Below are 11,604 nucleotides of genomic sequence, written 5' to 3'. Positions count from 1 at the left end.
GTGTGTGTTCGCGAGCGAGCATATGTAGGAAATATATGAGAGGAGAAAGAGAATGATGTGAACAAGAGAGAAGAATGAAAGACAAAGAAAGGGAGGAAGAGAAGAAAAGAGACTTAAAGAGCAGGAGGAAAATACTGTTAGGAATTCCGTTTTGAGTCATCTGTTTTGATGTAAACGTAACGCGTTCCAGCTCCAGCCATCGGGTTTGTGTGTGTGTGTGTGTGTGTGTGTGTGTGTGTGTGTGTGTGTGTGTGTGTGTGTGTGTGTGTGTGTGTGTGTTTGTCAAACAGATAGAGATAGAGAGAGAAAGAGAGAAAGAGAGAAACCCACATACATACAACACACACACACACACACACACACACACACACACAAGCTGTCATCAAAGATTCACTCACGGACAAGACCACCAAAGCGACATCAGCTGATAACAACCAATTCAGACCTGTCGTGCACGGACCTCGTATGCGACATGCTTGGCGCAAACTGGGTCTGTGCACGACGACAAACTCGAGCAGAAACCTCGCAAGTCCTTTTTCTTTGCAATTATTCATTTTTCTATGTGAGCGCGCTCATATGACCTTGGCAGTTGCGAGCACCGTAAAACCCCATACTAAACTAAAAACTAAACAATAAGTGAGAAGGTGAAGAATCAAATTTAAAATGCAAAAGTTGAACAGTTTTCTAAAGTTTTAAGAAATAGAGGAAATAATCAGTTTTTTGCTTCTCCAGTGAAATTTTGTCTGAAGCGCTTAGGGGGTTTGTACACGACGGCAACAACGATAAGCTGGCAATTAGAGCAAGTTCGGCTATATTACCTTCTGCATGAGTATGCCCAGGGTGGCCGCACAGTGGGTGCGCACAAAGATGTCTCTGTTCACAGTCTTCTCTTTGAGCATGTAACGCAGCATGGTGATGAAAGCAGCCAGCTGGTTGTACTCCAAACGCAGCTCTGTAGAGAAAGCATGGAGGGAAACATTGCATTAATAAAAACAATTATTATAACGATGATAATAGTAATTATAATAAAAATGATAATAATATTAATAATAATAATAATAATAATAATAATAATTAAGGGAGGAGGAGGACGATCTGGAAAAAAAAATCTTTAATGAGCATTATTTCACAAGGGTTAGAAGAAGCTTCAGTGAACTTGCTGACAGAGCAAATATGCATGTAGCAGAGACAACAGGTCACAAGGTAGTGACCGTGTGGTTAGATTACTAGACTCATTATATAGAAGTTGTGGGTTTGGGTGTTCGAGTCTCAGCTCGGCCGGACGGTTTGTCTTTGGTAAAGGCACTTAACACAAAATTTCCTCACTTCATTCTCACGTGAATGGGCACCCAGCCATAGACAGTGAAAGATTTTGTCAGTATTTTGGCCTTTTAACTCTAGTAATAATATTGATCGTAAAGTGCAGAGAGCTTTTCCAGCTCGAAATTTATGCTATAGTAATGCTATTAACTATTTTCTGTTATTATTAAAATGGTAATAAATTAGTAACATGTAAACTAACAATGAACCTTACTGTTTCTCCTGCCCTGGAAATATCCCAGATTACCACAAAAACTGATGTAGATAGTCGTGCCTGTAAATATCCTCAATATAGAACCAAAATGCTGGACAGAGATGCCAGCACAAAGTGAACGGATAAGACATGAATGAAACATTGAACGACGGCAGTACGGTAAATTTAAAACATGTAATAGGCCCCAAAATCATGTCAGCAAGGAATATTCAGCTAAGAAGAAAACTAAATACCAGAAGAAGTTCTGTTGTTGGTAATAACCCAGTCCTCCAAGTCCAGCTCTTCGGCCTCCTCTCTCAAAGGAGAACCCGGACTCTCCTCATCATCACCTGGCAGGATAGGTATGGACTGGTCCAAGTTCTCCAAAAGAGGGAACAGTACTTGAATGCCACCCAGGCAATTGATCACATCCTGAACACAAGGAGACGGGAGAATGTAAGCTATTTCAAAAACTAAATTGTACTTCTCCACTGATACAGTACACATCTATGATGAAAAGACCTGTCAATAATGCTCTGGGAAGGTTAAAAATCTAGTCTATTAACCCTCTCAATGCCTGAGTGGAGAATGGTTTTTTTTTTAGCTCTTTGGTAATTATAAAGCAGCTCTGGCAGTGAAAGGGTGAAAGAGTTTTTTTAAATGTAGAAATGTAGATTTTCCCTTGCTGACATTACATAAGCAAAAAAAGGTGGATTCAAGAGCTCAAATCTCTGACTCATCTGTATCACATTACAGAGATATTCCTGAATTTTTTACTTTTAATGTTACGGAAAAAAGCCTGCGCATATACGTATGGTGACACAAAAAGCTCCTTCCGAGCTGCAGAAGTCAATATCAAGGTAAGCTCGCAAATGGTCATCTTTTTGAAAGCAAAGTAGGTACCCTTAATTCCATCATTCCCCCCCCCCTCCCCCCCCCCCAAAAAAAAAATGATTCTTCATTTTTCATCTCAACAGGATAATGCTCTAAAACGATCATAGAAGCCTCAAAAGCAGTAGACGTTTGCAAAAGTCATAATATCAATGATTTTGGGAACCTGTGACGACAGCTCACTTGTGGCATCGCATACATCACAACACAACAGTGAACATGAGGATGTAAGTCTATAATATTTCAGATAGGAATCCACAATAAACAAAAGTAGGAAGACATGAAATAATATCAAGAGACTAGCCCAGAGTAGGGATAAGTGGAAAATGTTTGTTTGTGGCCCATATTTTGAATCAAGGTGAGAAAGGCAATGATGATGATGATGATGATGAAGATGATGATGATGATCCACAACAAGAGCTTTCCTAGAGCAGCAATCATCAGACTACGCCTACCTTAATGTCCCAGTTGTAGCAGCTGTTACCAGAGAACATCCCATGGTTCTGACAGGGAGAGAGATCTGCACACACATGACCTTTGCACGCCTGGAAAAAGGTCAGAAGTTTTGCCTCTATTTGAAGACAGTTACACAAAAGTTTTAGCTAGAAATTTTCTTTTAAGAAAAACAACTTTCTTTGAGTTTTGAATAGCTTTAGAAAAACTATTTTCTATGTGTTTTGAATAACTGCACTTCTATATAATATTGTTATTTTGTTTATATTTACTCTTACCAATCATGTAAAAACAAAGCAGATGTCACTATCTTACCTTGCCACTATATCTTGCAATCAGCTTTGAGTTGAGGTCAGCAATAATCGCATCATCACTGAAGTGAAACAATGAGTTGGGACCTGCAGATTGCAGCATTAGAAACATATTAGCCCATGATACAAAATTACAGACAACATTCAGTATTGGTTGGGTCTGAGGGAGTCAAGGACTCCAGTATTACATGGGCCAGAGGGAGAGAGGGCTAAAAATAGCCCAGTGCCGTAAGATTTAAACAACATGGAAAAGCCAGCAACACCAAAAAGAACGCATACAAAGTGTACAGTCATTTACCAATATCAGAGAGAGTCTTGACTTGATCGGGCTGAAGAATGTCTTGGAACACACACACCGACTCCAGTTGTCCATGCAGACAGATCAGAGGTCCCCAAGTGTCGTCTTGTGTGCCTGAAATCAGGGTATGCACGCCTGGGGTGTGGTAGTTGTTTTCACTGCCTCGAGCACCCTGAAGAAAAAAATTACATTAAGTAAAGTAATATTGCTTGATCAAAAGAAATCAGCAAATACAGGAAGTGAAAAAGTGAACAGTGAGACAGCGAGTCTAACACGGATTATCAAGGTCAGAGTATGAATACATGATGAGATGCCTTTAAAAACCCTATGGAAGATTTAGCTCAAGAAAAGCCATTATACAAAATTAGAATTTCAAATGTACCTCAAAGACACTTTGTCTTAAGACAATGGCTTACTCCGCCCTCAAGTGGCGCACCTTCGGGATCAGGCATGGCGAAATGATAAGATGATACGATAGGTAAAAACTGAAGTATCAATATGAATAGCTTCAAAGTATGCACAAAGGTAAAACAGTTCTTACCCCGACTGCAAAACTGAACAGAGACTTGAAGGTTGATCTCTTCTTTATTTCCACATTCGAGTTGACAAAAAGTTCGTTCTGAGCCTCAGTAATTAGCCTGGCACCTGGTGAACCAACTCTGCACTGACTGAAAGGCTGTTGGGAGGAATAATAGATTAATCAATGTCATTTTGAGTAAAGCAAATACTAGAGTTTTTAAAATTCAGAAATTATATTTTATAACTTTTAACCCAGGAAAGTACACAAATTACGAAGACATTGGCATAGTTTATGCATGTATGTAGGAGACGGATGCCATAATTCATCGACATGCGGACAAGTAGAACAAGCCCATCCTCCACACAACAGAAACATTCACAACATTTTGCAGCCATTTCATCTGACTGCTAGCAAGTTCTCCAAAATAAATATGACAGTGAGACCTTGAAAGATTTGAAATAAAGGCAAGAAATGAAAAAGAACAACCCAGAGGGAATTTCTCCTCTTTTCTTTTTATTCACTTCCTCAAAGGAATGGCCTGGCTAAACACCCAACATCAATAGCACCAGAGAGACAAAAGAAAATTATAGAGTGCACAAAAAGTCCCTTCCAGGTAAAAAATAAACAAAATTAGGTATATTGAGCCAACGTGCATTGGTTGTTCATTTTATTGAATTCAGAGAACAATGTATTGTGCACACTATAATTTTGTTCTTGTTGCCTTTCCAGTAAATTATCTTACACAGCATTCATTCAGCACTGCTTTCTGGCCCACTGAATTCAATAAAAAAAAAGAATCATTTTTTTATTCAACCAATCAAATCAGTGGCGATTAGGTATCTGACTGTGACAAAGGTCAGCTGATGCAACACCCACCTCTGTAACAGTTGGGAACTTGAGAGCAGTGTTCATCTTTTGTTTGCCGTCAATATAGACGCTGACGTGGCCGGGACTGTTGACAAACCGGCGGCCAGGGACGTGGACCACACACACCGAGTGCTGAAAGAGATGAGACAATTATAGGGAATCTGCCACTTACTTGGTTCACAGTGTCATGGCACAATGATAGGGAACGAGCACCAGTGCCTGTGGCGTAGCAGTTAGGTGCCTCCCTGTCAGACACAGGAGACCTAAGTTCGAGTCCTGAGTGGCAAGAAAATTTTTATTGACTAAGCCTTTCAGCTGGGATATTGTATTCCTCTCAGCCCAGGTTGACCTCGAGAGTCAGGGTCAAAAGCTTACATCCTAAAATGATTTAAATTCCATTCTCATGTGGCAATGCAGTGTTCAGCATCCTGCAATTTTGGAATACGTGGCCGACACTGGAAGCATGTACTGTTTCAATAAAATATTCAAAATTCATTCCCACATGGTCGGCAATATTATCATCAGTTATTTCCATCTTTCTATTTGAATACTGTCAGAGTTAAAGCAGCCTGGGTCCTAAATTGTGTCCAAAGGGGGTAAAAAACAATTGCTGTCAATTAAAATAAACTACTGTGTCCTCTCTCAGCAGAGCTGTTCAAGGGTCTAACTTCTTTCATAACAACTTGCTACCTCAGAAATACAAAATCTGCTCGGCACCTAGTTTAAAGAAATTTCACCAACAAAAATTTTGAGTTTCACAATATTTCAAGCTTTTTCGATCGAAGTTCTTAAAATATCTTGATAACAACTCAGAATAATCTTACAATTTTGATAAAGCATTTGATTTCTGACCTCACGGTCTTAGAAACTCAAAATGATAAAAAAAATGTTAGAATTTTGTCATTCTGAGGTCACGAGTCGTCAGCCCCCACTTACCCAGAGTCCATCTGCCAAGGCTAAGTCAGTGACAGTGACAGTGCTGAAGTCTTTCTTGCTGAATGTGGCCACTGTCAGATTGAAGGCGGGAGTAAAGAAAGCCTCGAAGCCGTTCCCACCACTACTGCTGAAGCTGAGGGGGAAAAGTTTTGATATAAAAATCATGAATAAAAGTAACAGCTTTTGGCTTATATTTACTGTCCTCTTCTTTAAGTATAACTTTTGATATGAACAAAATAGAAATAATGGACTGTGGTTATTTTCTCAGCTACTCACTAATAAAGGATCAAATTAAGACACACAACTTTATGTACCTATTTCCACTTTTAACGTAAAGAGGGTTTGTTTGGTTTTTATTTTGAAAAAAGGCATTTGATCCTCCTCAGTCTCTCACAACAGACCTAAAATTTAACTGCTTTTGTTTTGCAGGTGTCTGACCAACAAAGTAGAAAAAAGGACTAAACATACTATTCTTTTTCTCTTTCTAGTATTTGAGCAAGTTTTACAGCACTTGCATCACAAATACGTCATATTAATGATGAAGATAAGAGGTGTTACAAGAGAGAACCATTCAAATAAACGAGGTGAGATAAGGACGAAAAATGCTTAACAGAAAAGAAAGAGCAAACCACACAAGAGCACCCGCCAACCACCCACTGTTTCTCTCTACACTCCTTACCTGTAAAGCATCCTCCTGAAGACACCGTTAACCGCAACATCTTCATAACTGTCCAGACAGATGCTCATATCTAGGCAGACCCAGGAAAAGAAAGAGAAGGCCGGCCCGGGCCATCGACGCACGCCTGGTAGGCTGATGCACTACAGAGACACACCAAACAGTAAGACAATATACTACGTCAGTGCTATCTACAAACACACTGGTTGCACTTGGATCTGTTGATCTTTGTAGGGGTTTAGGGTTTTTTGTGTGTTTTTTGTTCTCTTGACACGGCGTCCGAAATTCCGTCTCAGCGATCTTTTAGTTAGTCCGGGCCCCCCGCAGTAGGCCATAAATCAGCGGCAGGTGATCTGCAATTTCACACGTCAAGTGGGGGATTGACCGAGGTCAACTCGTGCACAGCGCTGTCCTATCTTGTCCATATCAGAAAACGTTTCTTCCCCTAATTTCATAAGCCGTAAAATGATGCTCATTCTACCCCTAGAATCTATTTCTTCACCAATTTCGCTTCGTCTACGTCTTCTTGATATCTTGTGAAAGTTTCAATAGTTTTCATTGATTCGTTTGGGAATAATAACAGTTTTAAATTGTGAGTGTTAAGTGATCGGAAGCGCCGTTTATAATGTGATCTCTTCAAATTAATTACAAATCATTCGAGAATGAAACGTTGGTCTTTATTTCTGTTTGCGCGGTGTGATAGCCACCAAATCATATTTTCTAATGATGTGAATTTTGTTTTTCCAACACTTTGCAGTGACTGGCAATCAGTTAGTGAATTGTGTTCCTAAGTAAAATTTGTTAAACTGCAATGGGTCACACATATGAGAGGCATAGAGAGTCTCTGAATGAACTTTGTCGGGTGTGTTGGCGTTTAAATTTAACTGTCTAACAAAAAGGTACAGAAAGCCCCATTTATGTAAGACAATGGCAGGAGATATTCTCTTGGTTTATGGGATTGATGTGTGGGACGAAAATGGACAGTCGTATTCCGCTAACATTTGTGTCAAGTGTTTTACCGCGATTTCAACTATCAAAAGGAGATATGGTGTTACGTCACGTCAATTCATGCCGCAAAAAAGCAGTTGACACTAGTAGGAACATGTGGTGTGCGTTTGACAATAGCATAAATGTGAATTCCTTCTCCGTTTTGTCGGCACCGCTTGGGTGGCTGCATACAAAGAAAATAAAAGATCAATTTCAAGCAAACATCGCAAAACACTCCAAGCATACCTCCCTCCATCTCCATGTACGAAAGGAACTAACAAACACAATTGGTACAGAAACAAGAGAATACTCCTGCGAAACTGCAAAAATTGAGGAAGCAAGTGGACTGGAAGCAATATTCAATATTCTCATTGAAAGATTTAGCCATGTTCACACTGCAATATCACATCTCAAACCAGTCAAACAATTTTCACTTCCAGAAATCTTCGTAGCAATCGACATTTACATGACCGCATTCAGATGCTATTTCCCCGCAAAGTTATCCCAAAGCCACACATATCATAGCAACACTGTATTCCACACATACAACAACACATGTTTGCTCTCGGGCTTTTAGGAGAACAGGACACAGAAAGCAGCCACCAAGCGATCTCAAAACTGGAAGCCAGAGCACGAAGGATTCCAAACCAGATAGACATAATGCGTTTTATTTTTGTGTCGCATCTCCTGCAAATAGCTCCCTCATTTCGTGCTGCTGGATATGTTTAGAAAGAAAAATTGTATAAATTTATACTTTTATTCTGTACATGTTCATTTTGTGAAAAGAAATCGGTGCTGTATATTGAAGATACGTCAGTATATCATTATTCAGGAGGATACACATTCCATTGGATACAAAAAGTCATGAATGCAGGGAAGCGTTTTGGCTATCATGCTCAGGACAAGTTCCATATTCGTGCTGGAAACAAAATTTTGAGTGAGTCAATTTCTAAACACATTTTCCTGTCTTACGTGGCAGTTTTGTAAATATTTATCGTTAGGCTTATAAGTTATTAGCCATTCAATATGTGTTTGTTGTTTTGACTAACTATAAATAGACATACATTTTAAGAGCATCTAACTCAAAAACGTGAGCAGCCATGGCATTGCTATTTCGTACCAATAAAGAGGTTTAGTTGCTTTCTCTAAAGAACAAACTTGTGTTCACGTATGATATTTTTTGTTTGTGTAAGACGATAAAACATGTGTTGAAAAATTCATTTCAGCGGCTACCAATGCAGGCAGCGGGAGGGCGGGTTAGTGACCTCTGGGTGACCGGCCCGCCGTGACCCGGTCACTCCATCGCCGATCCAACTAAAAGAGCGCTGTTTGTACGCCGTGTTGAGTAAAGAGAAGCACGTTGACACAGAAACAGTCATTTAGTGCAAAGAAAAAACGAGATACACTCAGAAACAATAAAGAGAAAGAAAAGAAGAAGAAGTAGGGTTTTCATGATGGAAATTATTGCTTACAATACAGGTTGCTCTTTTTCTGTTCACAGGTCAGGTTAATAAACTATTGGCGCAAAACTTTTAGAACATTACTTTTTGAAGGCTTCATTTAAGAAAAACGGACCCCATCCCCATCAATCAGGGACAAGTCTGGAAAAAAATAAAACGTAAAAAAAAAAAAAGAACATTTTTTCAAGAAAATAAACAACATATCGTTTACAAGTTCTGAAAGCAAACAGTTGAGCATCATAATTAGTCCACTTACATCAGAAAGATGTTGGATGTCAAAAAAGTGCAAAGGCCCACAGCTGCCATCTCGACGTGCCATTGTGGAGATGGCTCGCATCAGACGCGTTGTGTAAGGGAACTGAAATCAAAAGAAAAAATCTCATTACTAATATTTGACAGGTAATTTTGTTTACAAGGGCTTTGGATATTGGTAGTATTATATGAAAAATCCTCATTATTAATATTTGAAAGAAAATTTTGTTTACAAGGGCATTGGATATTGTAGTATTATACAGGGGGGGGGGGGGGAAACACCATTCAGACAACATTACTGAAATAACTTTTCCTCTTTTATTGTGTTTATTTCTCTCTAGTAACACCTCTAATCTTCAGCACTTATATAACCTAATTGTTTCGCAAGTGCTGTAAAAAGTGTAACTAAACTGATTTAAATCTAAAACCCAAAGCCGCAAGCCAGGACAACAACTTCTTTCCACACTTGCACTGTGTATCATCTGTTTTGTTTCCAACATCTTCTTCCTTTTTCTTATCTCTTTTTTCTCTCTTCTCTATCTTTTTCTTCACTCTTCCTTCCTTGCTCACTACTCTGTCTTACCAGGCACTAAAATAGGTTGTTTCGAAGGCAGTCACCATAAAAATTATTACAGCGACTTCTATCAGTAGCACATTTAAGCTGACTGCAGCAAAGAAGCCCCCCGTTTTTGAGCAAGTCTAAAGAAATGAACTGGTCAGAATAATAGTGACACTGAAATGAAGTAGAAGGAGTAAATTTCAACAGAGCACTCATCTGTTTGTTTTTTCTGGGAATTGCTTTACGGCGCTCGCAAGTGCATAAGGTCATATGAGCGCGCAGGACACAATAAACTTTTTCAGTCTGTAGGAAATTTTGAATTTTGCCCGGGTAGTGGCCGAAGCCTACTCTTATCGATTTCAGACCACCAAGGTGCGCAACTTGCACACGGGACCTCCGAAATTGTTCGCTCTTGTCTGAGAAGGCTTGGTGTAGATCTTTCCTACCAGAAGATCAGGGGTGTGGCTGAAAGTCAGCAGTAAGAAGGAGACAAGGAGGAGCAGTAGAAAGGCTGCCGAAAGAGTCAGGAGCCCAGAGGAGGGGGCAAAGGAGATGAAGGGGTGGAGGCAGGAAGAGGAGACGAAATCAGACGACAAAACATTGCTAGAGAGCAGGAAAGGAGGTGAAAGGAGACAATTTTAGAGCAGAAATTTTTTTTTCCGGTCGCTACCCGGATTTGAACTCATGACCTTTGAATGAGAGGCCAACACCCAAACCTTTAGGCCACTAGAGCCCCCTGAGTACTCATCAATTACAGAAATCAATCCAAACCTTAAAAGACATCAATTGAAGATAAAAAAGACACACAAATGTTATGTATTTGGTCTACAGAAACACCAAACAAAAAGACATCTACTCTCATCATCTGCTTGCCACAAACCGATTCATAATATTTTATTGAAACAGTACATGCTTCCAGTGTCGGCCACGATTTCCACAATGCAGGATGCCGAAGACTGCATTGCCACATGAGAATGCATTGTTCCAAAACACACACACACACACACACACACACACACACACACACACACACACACACACACACACACACACATATCAACAAACCTGACGCCCATCCTCCTCTGGTTTCATTAAGCAAATCAGCTGCTTCAGTTCGGACGACTTGACAGAAAGACTCCCAAGCTTCTCCAACAGACAGATTAAATGCCCTGCCCAAGACAAATGCAAAAGGTGAAGGAAACTACATACTGGAAATTCCAATTTCTCCTACATAAAACTAGGCAGGTCTAACTTGATCCTAAGTCAAAAAAGAAAAAATAATAATATTGCTACACTAGTCTAAATTAGATGAAACAAAAGAGAACAAAACACAAAGGAATTAGATGGAACAAAGAATTACTATACGACACTCTTTCAAAAAGCAAAATACAGTTTTAAAAATAGAAAAAAATTTCAAAAAAAGAACCCTAAAAGAGCAGTCTTACAGAGAAAGATGGCCCAGTATATAATAGATATTAGACTTCAGGGGGAGGGGGAGGAGGAGGAGGAGGAGGAGGATGAGCACAGTTTTAAAGCTAGCCTTAGAGTAAAAATCAGCCATTTCTCCAGCCCACAACCCACCAACAGTTTTGAACTGTAGCTGTGAGTGTTTGGCCAGCAGTGTGAGCACCATGGACAGCATCCCGGCACTGCAAGAGCTCATACGGTTGCCGTAGCTGTATGTGCACAACTTGCGCAGTTCTTCACTTAGCCACACCTGAAGATGACAAAAGATGAGGAGTGTAAGCAGTAGTGCACACATATTTGCATGCTGGTGTGAGAATGTGTTGTGTTGTGTTATGTTGTGTTGTGCTGTGTTGTGTTGTGAGTCTGTGTGCGTGTGTGTGTGTGTGTGTGTGTGTGTGTGTGTGTGTGTGTGTG

General features: G+C 39.9%; 1 protein-coding gene across 1 annotated transcript in view; it reads right to left on the bottom strand.

Annotated features, from left to right (window-relative positions):
- LOC101858770 (neurobeachin-like protein 1) overlaps positions 1–11,604 on the bottom strand; it is a 77,345-nt gene that overhangs the window by 44,861 nt on the left and 20,880 nt on the right. The window contains exons 14-25 of the mRNA XM_013080630.2: positions 11,305–11,440; positions 10,789–10,892; positions 9,169–9,270; positions 6,469–6,608; positions 5,790–5,922; positions 4,863–4,985; positions 4,008–4,142; positions 3,467–3,638; positions 3,173–3,255; positions 2,860–2,949; positions 1,768–1,945; positions 819–952 (exon numbers count right to left, since the gene is read on the bottom strand). Coding sequence (XP_012936084.1) covers positions 819–952; positions 1,768–1,945; positions 2,860–2,949; positions 3,173–3,255; positions 3,467–3,638; positions 4,008–4,142; positions 4,863–4,985; positions 5,790–5,922; positions 6,469–6,608; positions 9,169–9,270; positions 10,789–10,892; positions 11,305–11,440 — 1,530 coding nt within the window. The remainder of the gene's footprint in view (positions 1–818; positions 953–1,767; positions 1,946–2,859; positions 2,950–3,172; positions 3,256–3,466; positions 3,639–4,007; positions 4,143–4,862; positions 4,986–5,789; positions 5,923–6,468; positions 6,609–9,168; positions 9,271–10,788; positions 10,893–11,304; positions 11,441–11,604) is intronic.

The sequence above is a fragment of the Aplysia californica genome, unplaced genomic scaffold (genome assembly GCF_000002075.1).
Source record: "Aplysia californica isolate F4 #8 unplaced genomic scaffold, AplCal3.0 scaffold00093, whole genome shotgun sequence".
NCBI classification, from domain to species: Eukaryota; Metazoa; Mollusca; class Gastropoda; order Aplysiida; family Aplysiidae; genus Aplysia; species Aplysia californica.
The sequence above is the reverse complement of the archived record's forward strand: the minus strand, read 5'-3'. Positions and strand labels throughout refer to the sequence as shown.